The sequence below is a fragment of the Excalfactoria chinensis genome, chromosome 14 (genome assembly GCF_039878825.1).
Source record: "Excalfactoria chinensis isolate bCotChi1 chromosome 14, bCotChi1.hap2, whole genome shotgun sequence".
Classification (NCBI taxonomy): Eukaryota; Metazoa; Chordata; class Aves; order Galliformes; family Phasianidae; genus Excalfactoria; species Excalfactoria chinensis.
The window spans coordinates 8,667,748-8,692,257 of NC_092838.1; the positions used below are offsets into that span (position 1 = coordinate 8,667,748).

At 52.5% G+C, this 24,510-nt stretch overlaps 2 protein-coding genes across 4 annotated transcripts; both read left to right on the forward strand.

Annotated features, from left to right (window-relative positions):
- The first annotated feature begins 799 nt into the window (after positions 1–799).
- On the forward strand, positions 800–1,628 carry LOC140258668 (hemoglobin subunit alpha-A). Its single transcript, XM_072349172.1, has 3 exons — positions 800–939; positions 1,086–1,290; positions 1,402–1,628. Exons 1-3 carry the CDS (start codon positions 845–847, stop codon positions 1,528–1,530), a joined length of 429 nt encoding a protein of 142 aa, XP_072205273.1. The 5' UTR covers positions 800–844; the 3' UTR covers positions 1,531–1,628.
- Positions 1,629–8,213: 6,585 nt separating this feature from the next.
- Positions 8,214–24,499, forward strand: PGAP6 (post-GPI attachment to proteins 6). 3 transcript variants are annotated; one of them, XM_072349365.1, is made up of 14 exons: positions 8,214–8,374; positions 12,621–12,798; positions 13,822–14,029; positions 14,122–14,255; positions 14,637–14,902; positions 15,471–15,778; positions 16,554–16,647; positions 17,539–17,662; positions 18,438–18,574; positions 19,969–20,147; positions 20,600–20,746; positions 21,208–21,324; positions 21,766–22,097; positions 22,633–22,764. In XM_072349365.1, the coding sequence occupies exons 1-13, from the start codon at positions 8,281–8,283 to the stop codon at positions 22,060–22,062; spliced, it is 2,283 nt and encodes a 760-aa protein (XP_072205466.1). In that variant the 5' UTR covers positions 8,214–8,280; the 3' UTR covers positions 22,063–22,097; positions 22,633–22,764. The 3 variants fall into 3 exon arrangements, with proteins under 3 accessions (XP_072205466.1, XP_072205465.1, XP_072205467.1); XM_072349364.1 differs by having other exon boundaries at positions 21,766–24,499; XM_072349366.1 differs by lacking the exons at positions 8,214–8,374; positions 12,621–12,798; positions 22,633–22,764 and adding an exon at positions 13,028–13,208 and having other exon boundaries at positions 21,766–22,210.
- The last annotated feature ends 11 nt before the right edge of the window (positions 24,500–24,510 follow it).

A 24,510-nucleotide genomic window follows, 5' to 3' on the forward strand; every position in this document is an offset into this window, starting at 1 on the left:
TCTGGTCATACATTCCCTTCTTCCCCTGCTGTGAGCTCCTGCAGGACAGTGCCTGCATCAGGATCTGGCACTGACCCCACGGCTCTGCTGTGTGCCCCATTTCCAGCAGTCAGAGCCACCACAGCAGCAAGGACTGGGACAGAGGGAGCTCTGGGGTCTGTTTGCAAAGGGATGCAGCTGCGGGTGAGGGAGCAAGACATGAAGATGCATTGGGGTGCACTGGTGTGAGGAGTGCAGAAGGAATGAGAACAGAAGGTGAAGTGAGAAGGAGTGGTGGTGTGCAGGGGCTACATTGCAGAGTGGTGTGTAGGGACAGTGCATGCACTGGAGCAGTTTGCATGTGTGCATAGGCTGTGCTGGAGAGGTCAGTCTCCACATGCACAGGGCATTACAGAGGCAACTCCTTGAGGCACAGGCTTGCACAGTGCTCCTGAGCCTACAGACTCCATGTTGCTGTCCCCTCTACTCTGCCTGCTCCTCCTGGGCAGAACACATCCCTTCTGGCCTTCTGAGGAACCCTTTGTTGGCACCTCAGCCCTAACCCCACACAGACCCTAACCTCAACCCATGCCGGTGCAGACACTAACCCTAATCCTAACCCTAAATCCAGCTCATGCCAGCATCACACTGCCCCAACCCTAACATCGAGCCCAAGCTCATGCTGGGGTCCAACCCCCCCAGCCTGTGCAGTATCGTGGGTGGGGCAGGACAGCAGCCCTGCCTGGATGGGGTCCAGAATCTATGGGGCGGGCTGGGGGGCGGGCCGTGGCCAGCACAGTATATAAGGCCAACAGCAGACTGCAGGGGCACCCGTGCTGGGGGCTGCCAACGTGGAGGTCCAACCATGGTGCTGTCCGCTGCTGACAAGACCAACGTCAAGGGCATCTTCACCAAAATCTCCGGCCATGCTGAGGAGTATGGAGCCGAGGCCCTGGACAGGTAGGTGTCCTCTGTTCTCCGGCTGCCCCTCTCCTGTCCATCCCTGACTCTCTTCCCACCCTCAGCTGTCCATGTTCTATCCCTCCCTGTCTTCCCCGTCCCCCTCCCCTCCTGCCCTGCTGACCCTGACTCACTGTGCTCCACAGGATGTTCACCACCTACCCCCAGACCAAGACCTATTTCCCCCACTTTGATGTGTCACACGGCTCAGCTCAGATCAAGGGGCATGGCAAGAAAGTAGTGACTGCCTTGATCGAGGCTGCCAACCACATTGATGACATCGCAGGCACCCTCTCCAAGCTCAGCGACCTCCACGCCCAGAAGCTCCGCGTGGACCCTGTCAACTTCAAAGTGAGTGTCTGGGAAGGGGCAACTTGCCCTGCCCCTGCTGCAGCCCTTTCTTGGGCCATGTGGACACCCCTCTCCTCACCCTCTCGCTCACCCTCTCCTTTTGCCTTGCAGCTCCTGGGCCAATGCTTCCTGGTGGTGGTGGCCATCCACCACCCTGCTGCCCTGACCCCGGAGGTCCATGCTTCCCTGGACAAGTTCCTGTGTGCTGTGGGCACCGTGCTGACCGCCAAGTACCGTTAAGACGGCACGGCGGCTAGAGCTGGGGGCAACCCATCGCCAGCCCTCCAACAGCAAGCAGCCAAATGAGATGAAATAAAATCTGTTGCATTTGTGCTCCAGCCCTGGTGTCCTGCTCTGGTTGCTGCCTGTGGGGAGGGAGTGGGAGGGATCTGCTCTGGGGCTCCATGCAGCTGAACTGGGGTTTGTGGAGGATATGGGCTCGGGTGGTGGTGTTTGGGTGATGTTTGGGTGATGTTTGGGTGATGTTTGGGTGATGTTTGGATGATGTTTGGGTGGTGGTGCCCAGAAGACAGATGCATTTCTGCTGTCTGTGGGCATGAGTAGAGTTCTTACAGGTGCTGGTGGACAGGGAGGCTTTATGGAGAGCGGCTATTGAGGGTCCCCCACAGCTCCAGCCCATCCTGAGCTTCCTAGCAGAGCCACATACCCACGTTGGGATCACATGCAGTCCTTACCCCATGGAGCCCAAACTGCAGGGAAACAGATCTCATTCGTAAAGGGCTTGCAGGAGGTGGTGGGAAACAGTTCCCAGCCTCTGTCACCATCTGTGTGGTGACACAGCAAGGACAAGCTGAGGACTTTCTGCACTGGGGCAGCTTTCTCTGCAGGCCTACGGACTGTCCTCATAGGACTTCTCTGCTTCCATCTCCTGACACCTTGCTGCATGCCACCTGTGGGGGTCCCAGGGCACACCAAGCAGGCAGACAGGCTGGGGAAGACCACAGCACTCCAATAGGAACCATCCGCACCTGGGGCTCAGTTCCTGCTCTTTGGGCTGTGAACCTCATCAGGGCAGAAGGATGAGCACAGGCGGTGAAGCAGTGCTGGGTGCTGCATGTGGCCCCCAGCTCTTATCACAGCCAACAGCAGGGCTGGGGATGGCCATAGCCAGTGGGGGCTGCAGGTAGCTGATAAAGAGCTGCATGGGCTCTCCTCCAGCTCATGGGTGTGGTGAGGGACATGGACAGCAGATAACCTCGGGGGGTAAAACCTGCCAAGTGCTGAGTAACCGCAGCCTGTCCCTGCCAGGGATCTTAATGCAGAGATGGAGGTTTGAGAAAGCCCCAGGGTGGCCAGCACAGAAAAAACACACCATGAATCCAGCCTGGGGTTACCAAAGGTCCCCGCATTCCTTGAAGCATGTACCATATGAATGGGTTCAGACGGAGGGATGGTCTCCAGTGACCATCAGGGACCAGTGCTCACAGGTGACTCCAGAGAGCTCCCAGCCCTCAAAAGTTCCTCCTATAAATCACCAGCCTCAGGCACCACAACTCCGCTAGGCCATGCTCCAGTCTTCCCTTCCACCTCACACCATCCAGACACAACTACGGGCATTGCTCCCCACAGCAGAGAGCCTCTGCTCTGGGGGAGCACAGGGAGCAGGGGCATGGTGCAGGCAGGGCATGCATGGCACTGGGAACTGGTGCGCCAAGCACTGGTAAGAGCCAGTGCCAAATCCTGCATAGATCTGGTCTGCTCCAAACCCTGCTGCAGGGGATCCTTGCAGTCCTGAGAATAGCAAAGGTGTACAAAGGTGTATAGTGCTTGTACAAGTGGAGTGAAGCTGCATGTAAAGGAATGCATGTCCTTCAGCCTGGAGCTGGAGCAAGAAATGGCAGCACATATGGGGCATATCTATGTGTGTGCATGAAAAGAAATGTGTCAGGAGCAATGCAGGGGGATGATGTGTGCCAGGTTTGTCTGTTGTCCCTGATACCTCTGCCAGACCTCTGCCTCCAGTTGCTCTTACACCTTGCTATGACCTCAGGTAGGACTCAGCGAGGCCGGTGTTTTGGAGGAGGCAGTGTCTTGGCTCTGTCTGGCTAAAGAATGCCATGCTGCAAACAGCCGAGTGTTTTGTCTCAGCTACTTGTCCCTGCTGCCACAAGATGGAGGCCTCAAGCCGTGGTGCCTTTATCAGAGCCAGACAGCTCAGCTTTCAGTTGGAGCCTCCAACATTGGCAAGGATGAGCTCCTGAACACCTTGGGGTGCTGGTACAGGCTTGGAGGGTGCACGGAACCCCATGCTGTTTAAGGGGCCAGATCCACTGCCAGGAGGGTCAGCTAGGCAGGGCTGGGCATGGTGTGGGAACAGGAACCTTGCCCAGGCCCATCACCCGCTTCCTACAATCACAGAACTACAGAATCATAGCATGGTTGGGTTGGAAGGGACCTTAGAGCCCCCAGCTCCACCCCTGATGTGGGCTGGCTGCCCCCACCAGCTCAGGCTGCCCAGGACCCCTCCATGGCTTTGGTCACATCCAGGGATGGAGCACTCACAGCTCTGGGCAGCAGACCCAGCACCTCACCACCCTGTAAGTGAAAGATTTCCTCCTCACACCTCACCTAAATCTCCCCTCTTTTAGTTTACAGCCATTCCCTCTTGTCCTCTCACTATCTACCTGTGTAAAAAGTTGTTCTCTCTTCTGTTTATCAGCTCCCTTTATGTACTGGAAGGCAGCAACGAGGTTTTGCTGGACCCTTCTCCAAGCTAAACAAGCCCAGCTCTTTCAACCTTTCTTTACAGCAGAGGTGCTCCAGCCTTCTGAGCATCCCTGTGGCCCTCCTCTGACCCCACTCCAACATCTCCATACCCTTTGTGAGCTGGGCCCCAGGCCTGGATGCAGCACTGCAGGTGGGGGCTCACGAGGGCAGAGGAGAAGAGGACAGTCCTCTCCCTGTCCTGCTGCCACCCCAACCCCCCGATGCAGCCCAGGATACAGCTGGCCCTGGAGAGTTCTTCCTGGAAAGGGACACAGTGATATGTACTTCTGGAAGAAGGCAAGCGTCCTGGAGGAGGTTAGCAAGAATTTCCCATTCAAAATGTACTTCCTCATTTAGCAAAGAAGCAGCCGGAAAACACAGAATTTTCTTCCTGAAAGCTGATTGTAATATACGAGTTGAGAGATCCCCTTGCTAGAAAGATGAGGGAGAACATCACCTGTTTACAAAAGGTTCTTCTGTGTTTGCATCTGACATTGGCATTCAGCAGGCCAATAGTAAAACCCATTACAGGTGCAACCTATAGGTCTTTTGCTGAAAACATCCTCTCAAAGCAGCTTGTTTGCCTCAGGTTTGGCCAGTTTTTCTTTCCTAACTGTCAGCCTTTCCATACTGAACTTCTCTGTCTGATATATCCAAACCGTTTTTAACCCAATGCTTTGGGTTGCTCACAGCTCTTCCAGCTCAGACCCATCTGAGGTTTTAATAAGTGTATTATCTATTACAACACATAAGTTATTGATGAAGGAACAGTGAATAATGATGTTGAACCAAGAAGTGGAATCTGTCACAGAAGGAAAACAGACTCATCTAAAATGATTCATTCTTGGCAATAGCAATGCTTATTACTCATCTCTTACTTCAATTAAAAGTCCCACTGTTAGTTGTGAGTTGAAGTTGACTGCCTTATAGTTCCCTGGTTTCCACTTTTTACCCTGCTAATAAGAATAGACCCTACTGTCTTATTCTGCAACCCCATCACCCTCTGCCATGTCTCAAAGATTCGGATGGAGTGAAATGGCTTCAATCAGTTGCTGAGGTGAAGGGGAATTTTTTCAGGCAGTCTGGTAACACCGAAATGATTGAACTCTACTTTAATCCACTCTTTTCAGGATCCATCTACCTTAAGTCCTTTATCAAAAATGACATTTTAGTGAAGGCTGACTCTATTTTCTCTCTTCTGTGAGCACTTTTCCTGTCCCTACTGCGTCAACACCTCCCCCAGGGGATGTTTTCTATTTAGGCTTTAAGACCCTTGTGACTTTTTGTCTTGGTCTTTTGATCATGTCCCTGTGTGCTCAGTATTCCTTCACCATAATGTCAGTTTTGATGGAGGACTTAAAGTATTTTCTCTCCTTCCTTTCCTGAAAGCAGAGACTGCTCCCAGTGGAGCAGCCACATCAAGCATCAGCTGCGTGGGTCCCTAGAGGGAACAGGGCTGATAAAAACAAGCATTACCAGAACTTAAAACATTGTCTGTGCTTCGCTGCCATCACAAAAAGTTTAATGCCACAGACAGTATCTTAGAAAAACTTTCTTCTCAGCTCCTTCTGAGTTGACCCCTGAGTAATCCAAGTCCCATCCCGTGAATTCCCTTTGTCCACGAAGGCACAAAGCATGCGGAACCCCCTGCTGCTGGAGACACCCATGGCAGAACACAGGCCTTGGGTTTTACAGACCTGCAGCAGTTTGACATTGGCCACATATTCCTTCTCAAGGCTGCCACTGCAGCATGGGAGCCATCCATCATCCAAACAGCAGAAACTTACCACAGCTCCCTCACATCGTTTTCCTACTTTCTTTGTGTAGCTGACCGTGTGGGTTTTGGTCAACAGATCCAGCCAGGTTTCCACTGTGGCTGTGCCACTGACAACCCTTTTCAATGAAGAAACAGCACTTTTCTGTCAGGCCTGCTGGACGTTGTTCACTAAGGATCAATCTGGTTCTCAATACAGGATGGACATGCAGACACTTCTTCTTACCACACAGCAGCCACCTGAGATGATCTGAATGTGGTTAGGGACACAGAGAACGTCAGTAATGCCCTGCAGGACCTGATGGTTCATCTCACCCAGCGCTGTGTTCAGCAATAGGAGATGGCTCTGAGGAGCACACAAGCCTCACCATTTTAGCTTGTGCTCCTCCAACACCTGCAGCAGTAGTTAATGATTTCACAGAGTAAGTTCCTGCATGTTGCCTTCAGCATCTGTTTATTGACCCGTTGTTCATGAATTTGCTCACCCATTTATAAACCTGCTGACCCCATTTGTTTCTACAGGATCCCGTGGCAGCAGGTTCCAGAAGTTCATTCTCCCTCCCTGCCTCACATGAAGTCCCTTTTACCCATTTCAAACCAATCTACTGGACTCATCGATGGCCTCTAATTCCAGTACTGCAGAATCCAGTGAGCGTCAGATCCACATTCCCCTTATGACTGTGTAAAGTAGGCCCTTTCTGTGCCCCCTCCTGACAAACCCCAGTCTTCCCAGACCACCATCATACCGCAGCTCCCCATGCCCATCTCACTTGCCCTCAGGACACTCAGTTGATCTGAGCTCTCTCTCTGCATGCACTGTGTCCATAGATTTAGAGACCAGAACTGCACAGCCATCCTAGGAGTCAACTGCTGCTGGCCAGCCAAAGGTGGGGCTCCCAGAGCAAAGCAAGGAAGGCCAACCTGCAGTGAATTTGATGCATGGGAAAAGCCCTGGGACACTGCTGGATTGCATTTCCCACACACTACAATGGAAAACCTTTCCTCATTCCCCCGCAATGAAGGAATAAAGTCTGATATTTCTATCTCGAGTTAAAGTCTACAGCTCTCAGATTTTTGATCCATGTCCCTGAGATGCAGTTCTTCACTGTAATCTTCCTTCCCAGAAGATCACTGTGATTTCACTTAGGCAACAAGCTGCAAGGCAGACACAACACAGCCAGCCTGGAGCTGGAGGTGGATGGAGAATTGGATTTCCCACCCAGCTCTGCCTTTTTTAACTGCTTGTACCAGAACCAGACAAACAGGGCTATGGGAGCAGGCTGTGCCAGCTCGGTGATCTCTGCTTACAGCCAGGAGGAGCCCAGCGATGGACTCACGGAAAGCAGTACAACAAAATGTGCAGCTGCTTCGTCAGGAAGATTTTATGCCTCCTTCAACAGTCGAGCAGCTGAGTGTCTTGTTTTAATAGTCGAAGTGCATTTACCGAAATTCATGGGTCAGCACAGCTAGAGCTCCACGGATGGAATTTGGACAGGTCACCATTATTTACTTACATTTCCTTCGAGGCAGAACAAAAGTGAGATCATGTCCTCACTTTAAAGGCCAAGCCGACTTGTGACAGCAGGGCAACAATACGTCCGTGCGGGAATGGGCTACAAAAGATGCTATTGTGATGATTTGGTGTGATTGAGCCGGGGTGGGTCAGTGGGGAAAGGGGATTTTTTCAGCCTCGGTACACACGGAAGGTTACCGTCAGGAGGCGAATAACCCGTTCCCTGTGTACACAGCGGCCGGGGCAAGAATTAATGAAAGCAATGCGCACTTCCCGGTGTCACTGCAGGGGCTCAGAGGTACAGAGGCAGAGCTGTTGCAGGGTGCGGGGGGGGGGGGGAGATGCCACGTCCCAGCACCTGAAGATGAGGATGTTGGCGAACTTCGTGCCCTTTGTTTGCCCAGCTTTGCTGTTCCCGGGGCGGAGGAGCAGGGCAGGGTCAGGGAGCTGCCGCCGTGAGCCAGCACGGGGCCTGCGAGCGGCCGCAGCAGAGAGAGAGCCAGGGCAGCGTTCGTGCCCCGCCGTGCCCCGAGGACTCGGGGAGAGGCTCGGAGCGCTCCCGAGGCTGTGAGCCCGTCCCACGTCACTCTCCTGGGGCCTCGGGAGCTGCTAGGATGCCGGGGGGGGGAGGGACGTGCCGGGACCGTGTGAGCTCCGGGTCCGCGGATTCCCCGGGGTTACCCGCGGGCGCTGGGGTGCTGTCAGGGCTCCGGGACTCCCCCAGGACCAGAATGTCATCCCGAGGGCCGTCCCCACGTTGAGGGCCGCCCCCCGCTCCCGGTTCGTCCCAGCGTTCCCCCGCTGCTCCCTGACGGCCGCCGACCCTCCTCGCACCGACTCAGCTCCGGCCGCGGTGCCGGCTGTCCCGGGGGCGGGGCGGGGCGGGGCGGCGGCGGCGGAAGCGGGAGGTGGCGGCGGCGACGATGGCGCTGCGGGGCGGGCGGCGGGCGGCGATGCCGGGATAGCGCGGGCGGCCATGGCGCGGGGAGCCGGCCCGGCGCTGCGCCTGCTGCTGCCGCTGCTGCAGCTCCTGGCGCTGCCCGCGGGGCGCGGCAACCGCACCGGCGCCGGTAAGTGCGGGCTGGGGGCGGCCGGCCGGAGCCGTCCGACCGGGAGCCCCGAGCGGCCGCGCTGAGGGGGCGGGCGGGGTCGGCGATGGTTGTCCCGGGCCGCGGCCCCGAGGGCCGGTGCGGGTCCCCGCCGTGCTGCCTCCAGCCCGAGACCGCCGGCGGTGGAGCCTCTTGTCCCTCTGCGGCCGCATCGTGGCGTGAGGAGAAGGCGAAGTTTATTGTGGGCACTGAGATGGGGAGCTGGTGCTCCGGGACGCGGTCTGCGTGTGGCACGTTGGTCGGGATGAAGGCCGGGGTGTGCACATGCAGCTGGACAGGGCTGGGATGGGTGTGATGGATGGGCCGGGCCTGTCGGAGGGCACGCTGAGGGTCCAGCGGGGCTGAGCGTTACTTTGCAGCAGGCAGAAAGCTGTGTCAAGTGCGGTGTGAGGGCTGCTGAGAGCACTCTGCTCCGAAACAGGAGCTGCTGGGAGCTGCTGAGCTTTGTGCTCAATGTAAACTCCTGTGTGCTCAGCAGAGCAGCGCTGTGCTCCTTCTGGAGCAGGCTGGTTCATCTGGAGACATCGGGGTCCAAGCCTGGATGGATCGAAGGGCTGCAGCACCTGGAGGCAGGCTGAGGGAGCGGGGTTTGTTCTGCCTGGAGAACAAGGGGAGACCTCAGTGTGGCCTCCCAGTGCTTGAAGGGAGCCTGTAAGCAAAAGAAGGACCGGCTTTTTATGTGGCTTGATAGTGATCGGAGAAGGGGGAATGGCTTTAAACTGAAAGAGACTTAGGTAAGATCTTAGGAAGCATTTATTTACTCGGAGGCACTGAGGCCCTGGAACTGCTGTCCAGAGAGCTGTGGGTGCCCATCCTGGGATGCACGGAGGGCCAGGCACTGGGGCCATGCACAGTCTGATCTGGTGGGGTTAGCTAGCCCACAGCACAGGGGTTGGAACTGGTTGATCCTTGAGGTCCTCTTCAATCCAAGCCATCCAATGACTCTTAAGGTTTTCCCCTCTTTGTGTAGCGGTGGTTGTTCTGTTTCTCAGGCAATGCGTTGGGGCGGATGGGCAGGAGTGGGCTCTGAGTGGGCTGGAAGCAGTTGCAATGGTTTTGGAGGTGCAAGGGCTGCTCCTTGTGGCAGTGAGCCTGGAGCTCCCGCTGTGTGCATGGCAGGGGCTCTGCTGGGGACTTGTGCTAGCCAAGTGCTGTGCCTCGTCCTGAGGAGAGACAGCAGCTGGTGGTGGAGCTGGAGAAGCATGTTTGCTTTCTTCACGCTGATGTGGAGGTAGGTGTATGTAACTGGTTATCAGCTGCTGAGAGTGGTTACCGTGCTTCAGATAGCCTGTGGAGCACACAGACTGCTCGGGGAGCTGCTGGCGCCAGGGTGAGATGTCACTTTGCCCCAGGCCAGCCCTGCTCTGGCATCCTGCTCGGTGGGTTCCCAGCCCTGAGATACCTGCCCTGTGTTCAGGGTGCGATATTGGGTTCTTCTTGGCGTCATCCTGCCAAATCAGGGGAGTTCCTCATTGGATCTGAGAACTGTTAAGGATCAGATCCTCCTGAGAGGAGTGAGGAGTCTTGGGATACATCAAGATAGGGTTTTGACATGGGTTACATTATAAATAGCACACAAAAAACCTGCCACAGTCATCTCTTGTCTTGAGTCAGACTGATGGCTGTCTATGTAGCTGTACTCAGGGTTCTCAGGCAGTCTTTATGTCCCTTTAGAACTGCTGCTTGACCTAAGCTCTGCACAGGGTTGTGCCTGCTGGCTTGTGAAGTGCTGGCTCTTATGAAGCCCCAGAGATACTTGCATCTGCTCTGAAACTGGGACCTCGTCCTTTTCGCGGGGAGCTCTGAAACCAGCAGTCAGCATGTCTAGAAGTAGAACGAGATAATCCTTGGATGAACAAATCCAAGCTGTCACAGGTGGTTCTTCATTCAGCAATTCAAAGAATGTGTCTCCTCTGTTCATCTGTGATTCTCCTTATGTTTTGTTTGTCCTTAAAATCTTTCCTGCTTTTTGCATCACATGTTTGAAACTTTCAGAAGGAGGCTCTTGTTCAGCATCAAATTACGTTGTTTCCATCCTTTCCCACAGGGATTTCACAACTGCCCTGTTCAGTTCAAAGAGCATTGAGCATTGCTGGATGGTCAGGTCTGACTCCCCAGGTGTTGCTGTGCTTCAGAAGAGTGTGCAGAACAGGGTAGAAACAGGCACATACAGAGCACAGCAATATTCAGATGCACGCTCAATGCAAATAGGGAGCAGGAGCACATGCCTCTCTTGCACATGACCTGTCTTTCTGGCTTTTTCTTACTAATAATCTATTATACCTGCATGTAGCCTTTCCTTCTCCAACCAGGCTGAGGGTGAAGTGGGAATTAATTCATCTTGTTTCCTGGATGCCTGGCATAGCAAAACCTGTGTGTGGAGCCCTGGTAGGTTCTGTCCAAGCAGAGCTGTGTAGTTGGACTTTGTCCACACACTGTACTGCGGGCTCAGGTGCTCACCTTGTCAGCTGTCACATACTGTGCCCAGGTCTGTGCCATTCCCTTGGGCTGTAACTGCAGCTCACCTCAGTCAATATAAGTGACCCATCCTTAATGTGACCCACGCTTGACTTCTTAATTTTGCAGACTGCCAGCCCTCTACTCCTTCCTAAAACACCTCATAGGTTATTCTTCTCCTTCTGTGGCCCCTTGAAGGTGAGGAGCTGCTGATGGGTGCTGTTGGCCATACAGAGCGTGGCTGGAGAGCTGAAGCAGGTTTTTGCTGGGTGCTGGCAGAACAGTTCGTCTCTGATCAGGCTGTCCAGTGTGACCTTTGGGCAGGACCACGGCTGTCCAGGCTTTACTACTCTGTCTTTGTCTACCCTTGGCTTGTGCTGGCACCCAAATGTCACCATGGACGTCCAGAAATGAATACGCTGTGTGTATGCAGAGTGCCACTGGGTGCAAAGAAGCTGCTGATTAAAGGCTTCTCTTTTCTGTAGTTCCTATGCGTGAAATAAGACTGGGTTTGTAGGAGAGCACAGCTGATTTCCTGCCTCCACTCTTGACTGTGGGAGCCCGTACTATACTGGCATCACATCTGTGTTTGCTTGAAGGGTCCCTTCAGTGGTATTTGCTCTTTACTGTCCCAAAGAGTGACCTAACCCTGACCTGAGGGTGGTAGCTGGACAGCTGCTGTCACTGTGCAAGGAGTGTCCGTGTTCTGTGCTTTGCTCTGTGAGGAGTTTGTGCTGCCCTGTGCTGGGGTGCAGCCAACCCAGATCCCCTCGTTTGGCCCTGGATGGGCTCTGATGCAGGACATCAGCTGGGGCAGCCAGTGGCTATGGGTGTTCTGCTGGCACCCTTTTCCCTGGAGAGTAAATCCTCCTGCTGGCTTATTCTTTGACAGCAGTGAAAGCTGTGTGGCTGGTATTTCTTGCTTTCCTATTTCCTCCTTTCTCAGTTGGGTTTGCAATGTGCCTGTAGGCTTTAGCTTGGTAATTTGCCAAGAAATTAAACCCGTTATGACTATTCCTGTCTCTTTGCAGTGCCGTGTGTTCAGGTCAGCATGCATCCTGCTCTGGGGCATGAATCGTATTTCCTGCTCGGATTAGTTTCCTCTTGGCACAAAGTACAACCCAAGGCTCTGCTCCTGCCTGAGCAATGCTTTTTTCCTCTTTTCCTGGCACCTCACTGAAACTCAGCTGTGTCCTGCGTGTTTCCACATGACCCTGAGCAGCATGAGATGAAGACAAGCTACACACCACTTGCTGCTATATTTTCTGATCAAATGATGCTTTTGAGTCTGGGAGCTACCACAGTGTCTCTCCATTTCACAGAATTCCAGAGTAGAAAAGGAGCATCAGGGAGGGCTGAGTAGAGATATGAAGGTAAATTCTTCACCTTGTTGACTGAGAGGAACCTCATTTGCTGGTGGACAAAATGACCTTGGCTCCATTCCCAGTGCAGTTTTGCCCTGTTCCCAATCCTGATATTACGTTTCTTTTCTATCCCTGATTGCAGTCTGGTTGATTTCTTGCTGACCATGACAGCAGTGTAGTTGGGCATGTTGAATGACCTGTGGCCCGGGAGTGATCTGTAAGCATAACTGGGCAGAGGGATGGATGGAGGCTCTAGTTAGTCCTATGGCACTTTCACTGAATGACTGTCCAGTGACATTAAAACTCTTGTGTGCTCCCGTGGGTGTCTGTAGCTGTGCAGCCTGCTCCCAGCCACCCCAGCAGCTGCTGTGTTCTCTCCCTTTTAGGCTCCCTGTTCGTCTCCGAGTACTTCTCACAGAGTGCACAGAAGCTGTCCTTCTACAGCTGGTATGGGAACGCCAAGGTCTTCCACTTCCACGTGCCAGAAGATACTGTGCTGCTTCGCTGGCTTCTGCAGGCATCCAGGGGGAAAGAACCTGAGTGCACCAGCATGGAGGTCACAGTGTACGTATGTCCCCTCACCACTGCCTGTGCATGCAACCTTTCTTATCTTTCCTTTGTCCTTGTCACTCATGACTGGAGTTGTTTGTTCGCAGGAGGCTGTGAATTCGTTCGCCACTTGGAGCAAACATCATTTCTGAATGTTACACTAGCACTGCATCTGTGGGTTTTAACCTGTTGGAGCATTTCCTGTTACCAGTGGATCAAGGAGCTATCAAATGCAGTGTCTAAGAGAGGCCTTAGAAACACTGGAGAGAGCTTCACAGTGAGGCTGTTGTTGCTCTTCAGAAACGAATGTGTTCCTGGACCTTTCTGTACCTGTTAGGATCCTGTGCATGTTGCCAGAGGATGTGGCAGAACTGCAAAGGGCTTGAGAGGATCCAAAGCAATTGTACTCTCTGCATCCCAGAAAGGTTAAATAAATGCCTCCTGTATTATGTAGCTTCCTACTTTTCTGATAGTTCAAATTTTGAGATGCTTATCTTGAAAGCAGAAGCTCTTGTGTTCTGAAGTCAGTCACAGAGGCCTGCCTCGGTGAGCGTGTTTTAATCTGTCTGCCCTCCTTAGGGGAGGAAATAAGGAAGATGCAGATCTTAGCTATAAAAAGAAAGCTCTTAATTGACGGTTTAGCCTAGCAGGCTATACAGGGAATTTGCTGATGGTTGCTTTTAAAAAAGGAAAGGAAAAAAAAAAAAAAAAAAAAAAGCAGTTTTGTGATTGGGGCTTTACCTAAGTAAGTGTTACGGAAATTTGCTTTCAGGCTTGATGGAATGATGTAAATCCTTATCTTAATAAGCAGCCAAGTTAAATCAATCTCTGAATAAGTCCAAGATAAGGTAACGCCAGCCAGTCCTCACCAAATGAAAATGATGGCTCTGTGCTCCACTTAAAATGTGGGTTATTTCGAGCCTGCACCCTCTCTGATCTCAGGCCAACTGGGGTATCTGTTCACGAGTTCGTATTCCAGTTCATCTTGCACGTGTATTTACATCCCGTGATTTATTTGGATTCTGGTTTCTCTTGCAGGCACTTTCGCTATGGAGCTCCTCCTGTAATTAACCCACTGGGCACTCATTTTCCTGCAAACGCAACCGTCCGTCCTTCCTATAACATCAGTATCACTCTGAGCAGTGCTGTGCAAAACACCACCTTTGTGAACATCACTACCCCTGCTGCAGGAGACTGGTTCATTGCTGCACATCTCCCCGAGGCTGCTGGCAGAATTGAAGTGAAGGTAATTGAAGTGAAGGTAACATCTCGTACAGCCAGCATACTCTGTCCAGTGTGTCTTGCCACATCTGACCGGTCTGCTCTCCCCTCCTGCAGGGTTTCTCCACTCCATGCACCTATATGTTTCAGGCAGATATGTTTGTGCTTAGACTCACTGATATGCCTGTTCTGGAGCCTGGTGTTGCCATGCCACAAACCATCGTCTCACCTGCTAAGCCACTGCATGTCAAGTGAGTGAGAGCAGCATCTGGAAACACTTGGGGCTGTATGTGGGAGGGTCAGATTTCTCACTTGGTGCTGCTTGGGGTAAGCCACTGTTGCTTCCATGCTGGGATGAACTCGAGGGCCTTTAACCAGCTCTGTGTGGCAGGGTGATGAGGTCTGTGTGGGCACTGCACATGAGGGCCCTTCACTGACTTTGCAGGTAGACTTAAGGGCTTGGCTATGGGAATTTGTTAGCTCCTAGAGACCCCTCTTCTGGGACTGGTATTCACGACACAAATCAGGGCATTCTGATTCTTGTCACAAAGCCTCTGGGACTCTGTGGTGGGCTGTGGCTGCCCTTTGTTCAGAGTACAAACTGTACAAGTTGCTGGTTCCTCTTCCTGCAGGGTTTTTGTTCCCAAGTACACTGCCAGAATGTGGTTTGAGCTGCGAAGCTGCGTGACAAGTGAGCAGAAAGCATGTGCTGTGCGGGTGGTGCTGGGCTCAATCACACTGCCACAGTCCTTCCAGAGGATCGTCACCTGCACAGGAAATGTGAACTGCAGCGTAAGCCTGGAGTCACTCCCCTGGGAGAAGTGGTTGCAGATCATGGTGGAGAGCCTTGGTACTGCCAATGCCAGTGTGTCATTGGAGATGCTGGCTTCTTTCACAGGTGAGCTTCCATTTTCATGTGGGAGAGAGACCAGAGAGAATTTTGTGTCTGCTATGTCTCTTGTGCCTTTGTGCTTAGTGTGTTGTGTTCCCCAGCATGCTTTTTGCCTGGATATAATCTTGAGGGCTATGATCTGGTTGTTGCTTGGGGGTTAAACGAGTAGGCTCCAGTATTCATCCAAGGATGAATCAGGATGTTTGAGAAAGCAGTGTTTGGTTTAATGTTAGTGAACATTCCCTGTCTGCTGGATACACTGATGTGTTATGATGCTATGTATTATCCCTTCTCCAGTTCCTCTGCTTCCCAACTGTTTCTCAGCAGCTCCAGAATATTGTCATTCACTGTACCAGTTGTCTGGCTTTTGTCAGTGTCCCACATTTGGACGCTGATTCTAGGGTCTCCCCAGCAAAGTCAGTGCCTTTCAGGATCTGTAGTAAATTCTGCAGTGCCTGAACCAACTGAAATACCCCGCAGTTTGTGCTATAACATGAAGGTCTGAAGTTACTGAGGCCCTGTTGGGGTGCTAGTCTTGATTGTGCTGATTCCTCTCCCTTTTTCTGCTTAACAGATTGTAGACCGGGAAGTACCAGTTCATTCCTTAACTTCAGCAGTCTAAACCAGAGCCAGGCTGGTTCTGGATCAGGGAGTCCCACTCCTACAGGAATGGCTTTGCGCAATGCTTCTGACCAGAGGAGCTTCTGCCTCCAGAATCAGCCTGTTGTTCGTGAGGACCTGGATGTGGTATCTGTGCGGTACAGGCTCTTGAATGGTCCCAGTGTAGCCGTGTACTCCAACTCTCCAACCCTCCTTCTCCTCAACTTGAACAGTGGCATGGATAGTGGGGGTTCCCTTGTGGTGAATCTCCTGCTTAACAAGGTGCAGTAGACTTCTTCATGTGATTGTCTTCTCTTTGTAGTGCTTGACCTTGTCCCAGCTCTTGGGTAAAATTCGAGGGGTTGTAGGTACCAGTGGGACTATTTTCCTTTCTTTCTTGATGCTGCAAGGCACTCTTGTCCTGTTTTAGATACTTACGTCATTTACTGCTTGCCAGTTCCAATTCAAATGCTCCAGCTCGCTGGAATGTGGTGGCAGAGGAAATGGAGATGCAGCTGCTTTCCATCTCCTCCGTGGAAGCCTAGAGCCTTGTTGCCAGGAGAGCAGACTGATAGGGAAACCCAGAGACTTCCTATCTGAGTCACTGGTTCCCGAACTCCTATGATGGCACTTACAAATTAATTCTCTGAAAGTGTGTCTAGGAAGCTTGTTGCAAGGGCTTGTTAATGCCTTCCTGAGAGCTGGAGCACAGCTCAGCCCTGATGTCAGTCTGCCTCCTATTTCTACCACCATGGATTTGTGCTGAAGTGATGTGCTGGTGTAAATATTCCATCTGCGAGGTATTTCCAGCCATGCAGTCTCCCTGGGAAACTTTTTTCCTGTGCCTTTCAGCACAAAGAATATAATGCAGTGATAGGGCAGGGTGAGGCAAATGCAGGTTGGTCCAGAAAGAGCTGGGGAATTGATGGATTACTTTGATCAGCGGGTTTTAGTATCACCTGCTGCTCCCATGGATTGTGAGCAATGTGAGAGATTAATAGGGTGTGGGGGGTAGCACTGAGTTGCTCTGATGTGGGATATTTTTCTGCTTGCACAGACGTCACTGAGCCAGGCCAATGCCACTGTGGTTGCATGTGTGAGTGCTGCTTCGCCGGTGCTGTCTCTCAATTCCACACAGAACTGCAGCACAGGTATGAGAGCCACTGACAACCACCACCAGCTCAACTACAGAATCTCAGGACTAAGCTATTAGACCTTTGCTTTTAGGAGGTGCTAACTGACTCAAGTCCTTTGTGTGGTGTTTTGGGCAAGATTATTTTGGCACAAGCTCTCCTAAGGCCTTCATCACTCAGTTCTGGCAAATGCCCTGAAGTATAAGAGTGCAGATGCTAGTCTGGAACCAGGAGCCAGGCTCCATCAATTAAACTGTAACTGTAGTTAGCAACTGAGTCTCTTCCAGCCTTGTTGGCAGGTTTGGGGCTAGTCAGGGCCTTGCTGGTGTGCAGTGAGGCTGAACTCTGCATTGGAGGACTAGAATCATAGAATCATATCAGGATCACGGGATGGCCTGGGTTGCAAAGGCCCACAGTGCTCATCCAGCTCCAACCCCCTGCTGTGTGCAGGGTCACCAACCAGCAGACCAGGCTGCCCAGAGCCACATCCAGCCTGGCCTTGAATGCCTGCAGGGATGGGGCATCCACAACCCCCTTGGGCAACCTGTTCCAGTGCGTCACCACCCTCTGGGTGAAAAACTTCCTCCCAGTATCTTAACTAAACCTCCCCTGTCCATTTAAAACCATTCCCCCTTGTCCACCCATTTAAACAGCCACGCTCCCTCCCGTTTATACACTCTTTTCAAATATTGGAGGGCCACAATGAGGTCTCCCCAGAGGCAAGTATACAGGCTTTTCCACTTGCCTTGTGCTGTCCAGGCAGGTTCTTTCAACACCCCAGGGCCCTGTGAGGATGGGGGTAAGGAGCAGTTGGAATATCTGATTTCTGTGCAGCTGTTCTCAGCCAAGGATTGCTGCAGGCCTTTCTCCCCAAGTTCTGGCATATCACATCACTCTCTTCTCTTCAAGCTTTCTTCCAGGGCTACCCTCTGAGTCTGAGCACGTCCTCTGCGGAAGCAATGCTGATTGTCCTGTACCCACAGACAGATGACTGGTTCCTTTCCTTACAGCTCATCTGCCTGAAGGGCCAGAGGTGAGTCTGGTGTGTTATCCAGCCTTGAGGCTGAGACAAAGGACTGTACCTCCTGGTCCTGCTGCCCTTGTCTCACTTAAGCAAAACCAAATGCCTCCCACTGTCCTGCCTTCTGCTGCAGGCTCAATACATGTGGTAGCAGTAAAGCAGTGGCTACAGAGAGGAAGAAAAGAGATGAGTGGCAGTGCTGCTCTCTGATAAGCCCTCACGCAGCTTGTCTGATGCTGACCTGCTGTGTCTCACGCTGACTGCATGAGGGTGGCAGAGTCTGCTTGGATGAGCTTTCCCAGATGCGTGCTGAGGTGATAAATTGGAGAGAGCAGTGTTGTAAATCAGAACGCTGTTACTTCCTCAAGGGGTCTTTGAAATGTGCACAGTTGCTCTCATAATATAGCAGTTTGCCTTCCTGGTGACTCATCTGTGTAAGGAGCCAAGCATGCTCTGTGGAATGGTGCTGGCAGTTGCTGAGTCTGAGGACCACTCATGAGAATCTGAGACTGTTACAGTAGTCTGTAGAAGAGTTGAGGCCTGCCTGTACATTGGTTGGCAGTCTGAGTGGAAAAGGATTCTCTCCTCCTGGGAGCGACGAAGCCGATCCACAGCTGGTTGTGGTGTGCAGGTCCCTCTGCTGAAATAAGAGAGAGCTCATGTGAGTGGGAGCAGGATGGCAGGACACAGTGAGGCCAAGAGCCTTCAGAATCCCTGAAGCAGAGTACTCCTGTGGCACAAGGATGCCCAGAATGGCCAGGGTACCAACAGCCTGTTCTCATTGCAGTGAATGTAACACCGCAGAAGCCAAAGTGACCGTCATAGCATACCTCACCCCCTGCTTCAATGACTGTGGGCCATATGGACAGTGCAGCCTCCTGAGAAGACACGGCTACCTCTATGCTGGCTGCAGCTGTAAAGCTGGTGAGTGCATTTTCCTAGGAGGCCACATCCTTCCATTTTGTTGTTTAAATAGCCGGGACTGTCACAGCTGTCACAAACAACCTGCAATCACAGTGCCTGCCCAAAGTGCCCTCTGTACCCGCGGTGCACTCTATGGGCAGCGTCCTGATTTCCCTGAGGAGTGTCAGATTCTGGGAAGTGCCCATAGGGAACAGTGAATCAAGCTGAAGACAACTTTCAGCTGAATTTACTTCAGTTTTACTTCCAGCTTTGAGTCCCCAGTGGCCTTGAGAGGTGCTTCTGAGCATCCCCAAAGAGATCAGGATGCTGGCAGGGCTGCCTGAAAGTGTCAGCATCAGAGCCTGTGTCTCTCAGGGCAGTTTATTACGTAGTGTCCTGGTACAGGATGTGATGAGATGGGCTGGCAGTCTCTGTGATTTGCTGTGGTGCTCTGTCTCATGCCAAGAGCCAGGATGCAAGCCAACACTTACGCTCAGAGGTGCCCCTGGAGGAGGCACATTTGTGTCAGCTGCTAATTATAATGGGATGAGAGAACTGGGCGGGAGTCACTTGCTTAGGGAAGATGATAGCTGTTCTGTGCCTGGATGGATCCTTGTATCTGTTCTTAGCAGAAGGGCAAGGTGAAACGTGGTTCACTGCTGCTTTGGACCTGATCCAGGACGCCATTGCTTTCTTCTGCAGTTCTGCTTCTAGGCTTGGACTGTGACAGAAAACGACATCCTAATTTCCTCAAAGAGTGCCATGTTCTGGGAAGCATTCAGCACCCCAGGGGAAATGAGGAATCAGGCTGAGGACAGCTTTCTGCTGAATCACTTGGAGCAAAATGCCCCAGCTGAATATTCATGACCCAGAAATAAACTGAAAGAGAGCAGCCTCCTGTGGGCTCTGCAGGGACAGCAGGGGGAAGGGGACAGAGCTGCTGGGTTTGTTTCTCATGGCACTGTGATGGGATGGATTCTACTCTGAACTCTCCTTGTTGACTGGAGTGCCTGCAAGTACCCAGGCTGCCCTGTGACTGACCTTTCTCCAAAAGGAGGGCATGAACATCTTAATCTTGAATATAAAAGTAATTTTAACCATTTAAGTGGCTGACAGAGCATATTGGCAAGCAGGGCTGTGGCAGCAGAGCACATTAGACAGCAATTGCAAACATCAAAACAATTAAAGTCAGCTGCTTAGTGTAAATACTGTTTGGGTGAAACAGGAGTCTATCTGTGAGCTGCCCCAGATGCTGGGCTTCTGATGGGCTCCCAACAGGGCACGTATTTGTCCTTCCTCCTCCTGATGTGCTGCCTTCTACAGCAGTGGAGACAAGGCTCGGGATACTCCTGGGGTGAGTTCTATGGGAGTACAGAGTGGGGTGTGAGATCCACACAGGCCTCTCTGCTCTGCAGGTTGGAGTGGGTGGAGCTGCACAGACGATACCAAGGCCCAGTCTGTCGGCGCACAGAACCTGGCCACCCTCCTGCTCACACTGAGTAACCTCATGTTCCTGCCGGCAATAGTGGTTGCTGTTTATCGATACTACCTGGTAGAGGCCTCTGTCTACACCTACACCATGTTCTTCTCCACGGTAGGAATTAACTTTTGTCAGGTCCCCTGCCAGTTCACCCTTAGCATCAGGAATTTGGGGAGCACTTAGTCCAATGCCTGCTGAGTTGGACTAAAGGCTTTTGTGGAGCAGTCCATCCTGGAGCTCCACAAGTTCCTTCATTGGACATGCACCTCCATGGACATGTCCCTTCAGAGCTTGGATGAAGTGTTATTTGAACTGGAGTCTTCCAGCCGTGCTGCAGGTGCTCCCATTTGTGAGCAGACCCCAGGGAACTGAGATGGGAACACAGCACAATGCTGGGAGGGTTCGGAGTGATGGCTGCTCTCCAGCTGCTTTCCGCAATGCTGTGCTGGTTTAGTGGAGGTTCCTGGGGATGCTGCCAGGAGGGATCCTGGCTACCATTCTTCTGCTCCTTAACACAGAGCTGTGCGGTGGTGCTGGATTCAAGTTAACCTTTGTTTTTCTTCCAGTTCTACCATGCATGTGACCAGCCAGGCATCGCTGTGATGTGCATTATGGACTACGACACACTGCAGTACTGTGACTTTTTGGGCTCTGTGGTGTCCATCTGGGTGACGATCTTGTGCATGTCCCGGGTGAAGAAGATTCTGAAATACGTGAGTGCAAGATTTCACTGTGGGTATCGTGCTGCAGGGCCAGGCGTGAGCCGGCCGAGCCACAGGTGGCCATGCTGTGCCCTCTTGTGGCAGCACTTCGGTAGCACGGCACATTCAGCAGCTCCTCTGCTGCTTGCAAGGTTCCCTAAATAGCCCGTCTTGGTAACAAAGACTGTCCTCCAATGCCGCTCTAATTTTTAATCCAGTGTTGTTTTATCCTAGGACTTTCCATTGCGAGCCTGAATACTTGTTAGTAGGTACTGGGCCCTGAAGGGGCTGAGGTGAAAGATTTGTGGATCCTCTAGTTTCTCCTTCTAAAAGTGGTGCTCCTGAATCATGTGTGCATGCAGGGCTGGGCCAACCAGGAGATAAAATTCTCCCTGTCTTAGGCCTTTGGCATGGCCAGCCGTGCACTGGCAGAGGATGAGCTGCTGATGTTAGTGGTGTTGTCTCATTCTTAGGTTCTTTTTGTCCTGGGGTCACTGCTAATCGCCATGTCCCTGCAGCTGGACCGCAGAGGGGTGTGGAACATGATGGGTCCCTGCCTGTTTGCCCTCGTCATCATGATCTCAGCATGGGTAAGTAATGACAGCCAGATAACCTACTGCCCTTTGCTCCCCTCCAGAGAAAATGGTGGCAGAGCAGGCTCTGGATGCCAGCCCATCCAAACACGGGCCTGATTTTCTTGAAACACCCTGTTGGACAGAGTGCGGGGCAAGGAATTTACCTTCCATCCTTCCAGTATCTCAGAAATCCCCTGCTTATGGATCTCTGCTGCTGCAGCTCCAATTCAGATCGCACCAGTGGCTGGAGTGTAATGCCAGCATGACTGGTTGTTGCCCATGCCCTGGACAGGAACTGTGGCATCAGCACTGCCCTCTGCCTGCTGGGTTTTGGTGCCACACCTGGATGTGGGCTCTTGCACGTGAGCCCAAGGTGGAGGGAGGAGGCTGAATTTTTCCAGAGGTATACACTCTTGCTATGAAGACTTTAACCCTTCTGTTCCTTCACACCTCCAGGTTTACCACGGAGTGAAGCGCAGGCACTGCTACCCCTCCTCGTGGAAGCGATGGGTTTTCTACCTCCTCCCAGGGATCACCTTGGCTTTCATCGCCATCTCAGTATACGCGTTCATGGAAACCAATGAGAACTATTACTACACTCACAGCATCTGGCACATACTGGTGGCTGGCAGTGTTGCTTTCCTGCTTCCACCTCGGGACAAGCATAAGAAGCCCTGGGCCTGGTCACAGAAGCTCACGTGTCGCTATCAGATCTGCCAGAATGACCGTGAGGAGCTCTACGCTGTCACCTGAACTGCTTGGCTCCATATCCCAGAGATGAAGGGCTGGTAAGGTTGCTCTTTGCCAGGCCAGCCTGGGCTGCCCCTCTGTAGCACATTGGCTATCTTCTTGTGTGCTCTTTCTAGACTGGATTTAAAGATGAAGACGGTGGGCTTGTCTTGTGAAGGCAAGTTTGAGGCCCCCTCCGCTTTTCTGCTGGGATGGGGCAGGCTCTTCGTGGTTCCAAATCAAGGAGTAGTCTGTCCACCACCTCCTCCATGGCCCTGGGGGAAATTGCCAACCCTTCTTCCCTTCCTACTGTATCGATAAGGCTTGGGCTCAGCCCACGCTGCCCTGGAGCCAGATGCTGCAGGGCTCTCCCCTGCACTCGCTCTCTTAGCAGAGGTCTGTGGGGCAGAGATTTCCCCTGCTATCCTGCAATCAGAATTTGCTGTATCAACAGAAGAACAGACTGCCCCGACCTAGAGGTAGATGCTTTTGGGTGCTCCTGGTGCTAAAAGGGAGGGAACTGATCTCAGCATGCACTGGGTCGCTGATTGCTATATCCTACATGAGTCTAGAGCCCCTCTCTTTGTGAAACAGGTGATGCTGCTCTTACCTAGTCCTGATTCTGGAGGGGATGAACAAGACCTGAGCTTGGGCCCTAACTTCAGGATCAGACTTGCCAAGAATGTGAAAAAAAATGTGGGCATATGCAAGAGCATCAGGAGCATCTGTCTCTGAACTGTGAAACACACAGCGCAGCGAGTTTAGCCTAAGCTTTCCTTTTGTCCCTCTTAGTTCATCTGGAAGGAGCCAGGCAACTGTGCTGTTCCCCTTCCTTTCTTCATGTTCAGGTATTTGCTGTCTTCCTTCCTTTTGTGGGTGCAGGAGCTCTGCCCAGCTAACGTAGGTGGCAGTGTCCCTCAGGACTCCAGTGTGGTTGGTGATGGGCTGTGGCACTTCACTTGCAAGTTAAATTAGTTACACTACCCCCAGGTCCTGCACCTTTGGACAGCAAAAGTTCACTCTGTATCTGTGTTGGGGTCAACCTGTGCTGAACTGGAACTCAGGGCTCTAGAGCAGCTCCAGTTCTGCAGTCATCTGAGCACAGCGTGGTCTTACAGCAGGCTTGTTAACATGTGCTTTGAAGGTGTGCTGCACCCAGCACCTTTCCTGTGCTTGCATACAGCATCACATTGGAGCTGTGCCACCCCTGCTTGTGGCTTAGAGGCTGTGTGTGCTGCAGTCACGGCTGCTCCCAGGCCATTGGCAGCGTCCCAGTCCCTCCAAGAGCCACCTCCATGAGCTCCCAAGGTAGCTTTAGTCACCTTGGGCTCATCAGTCTCACCTTAGCCTTATCGGAGGGCACTCAGATGTAAGAAAGCAAGACCAGAAACAGAACTGGCAACTAGGAAAGTAGTCTTTGCCCATCCTTATTATATAGATAAGGGCTCAAATACACGGTTCCCTGCCTGTTTATTCCAGCCGCAGAGGATGGCTGAGGGAGAGCAGCTTAGGACTGTACAAAGGTCTCCTTTCTATACTAGAGTTAAGATGCTGATGTCCATGTGTTTTTGTTGCAGCCTGTGATCTGGCTTGCTGCAAGCTGATTGATTTCCATACAACTGTGACCCAAGTACTTGGTGCATATCCTCCCCCTCTGGGATCAAACACCACGTGTGTGCTAACTGGGGAAGGTGAAGGTTCATCCAGCGTAGCTCCTGCCTGGTGTGTGTACTGCTCAGAACTGGCCTGCAAAGCCAGCTCCCCTTTGGGGGAGGAAAGAGCTATTAACAAGGGATAACACTTCCGAGTTGATAGGAAACATTTCCTTGCTTTGAACAGCAGCCAGCATTCTGCTCAGCTCTGCACTTTAACTTCTTGCAATTAATCTCGTCGTCTCCTAATTAATCTGCCTGCTAATCCAGCCTCTGCCTTTGCACTGGGGAAGGAGCAGCCCCAGGTACCAGCACGTGCTGGGGGTGCCCAGCTGGAAAGGGCCCCGTGGACACCGGGTGGAACAAGAGTCAGCTCTGCGTCCTTGCCGTTAGGAAGGCTGACGGTTCTTGGCTTCATCAGGCGAGCAGTGCCAGCAGGCGCTCAGGGCCGCCTCCCCGTCCCACCTTTCGGTACCTCCCCGTTCCTTTCGGTACCTCCCCGTTCCTTTCGGTACCTTCCCGTTCCGTCCTTCTCTGTGCTCGCCGGCAGCGCCCAGCGGTGCAGCACGGAGCGAATGAAGCAATAAATCAACCCTCCGGTGTGAAGGCCGGGGACGGGCCGTCCTGCTTTGTGTCGGGTCGGAGGAAATCCGATTCCGGTTCTTTGGGTTCGGTTACGGTTCGGTTCATTTGTTGGTGTTTTGTTTTGTTTTGTTTTTTTCTCCTTCGCTGTCCGGACTGTGATTGTTTTATACGGTAAATCTGAAAGCTTCTGATTTTATAATGTAATAAATGTGACGGTATCGCAGGGCAGCCTCCA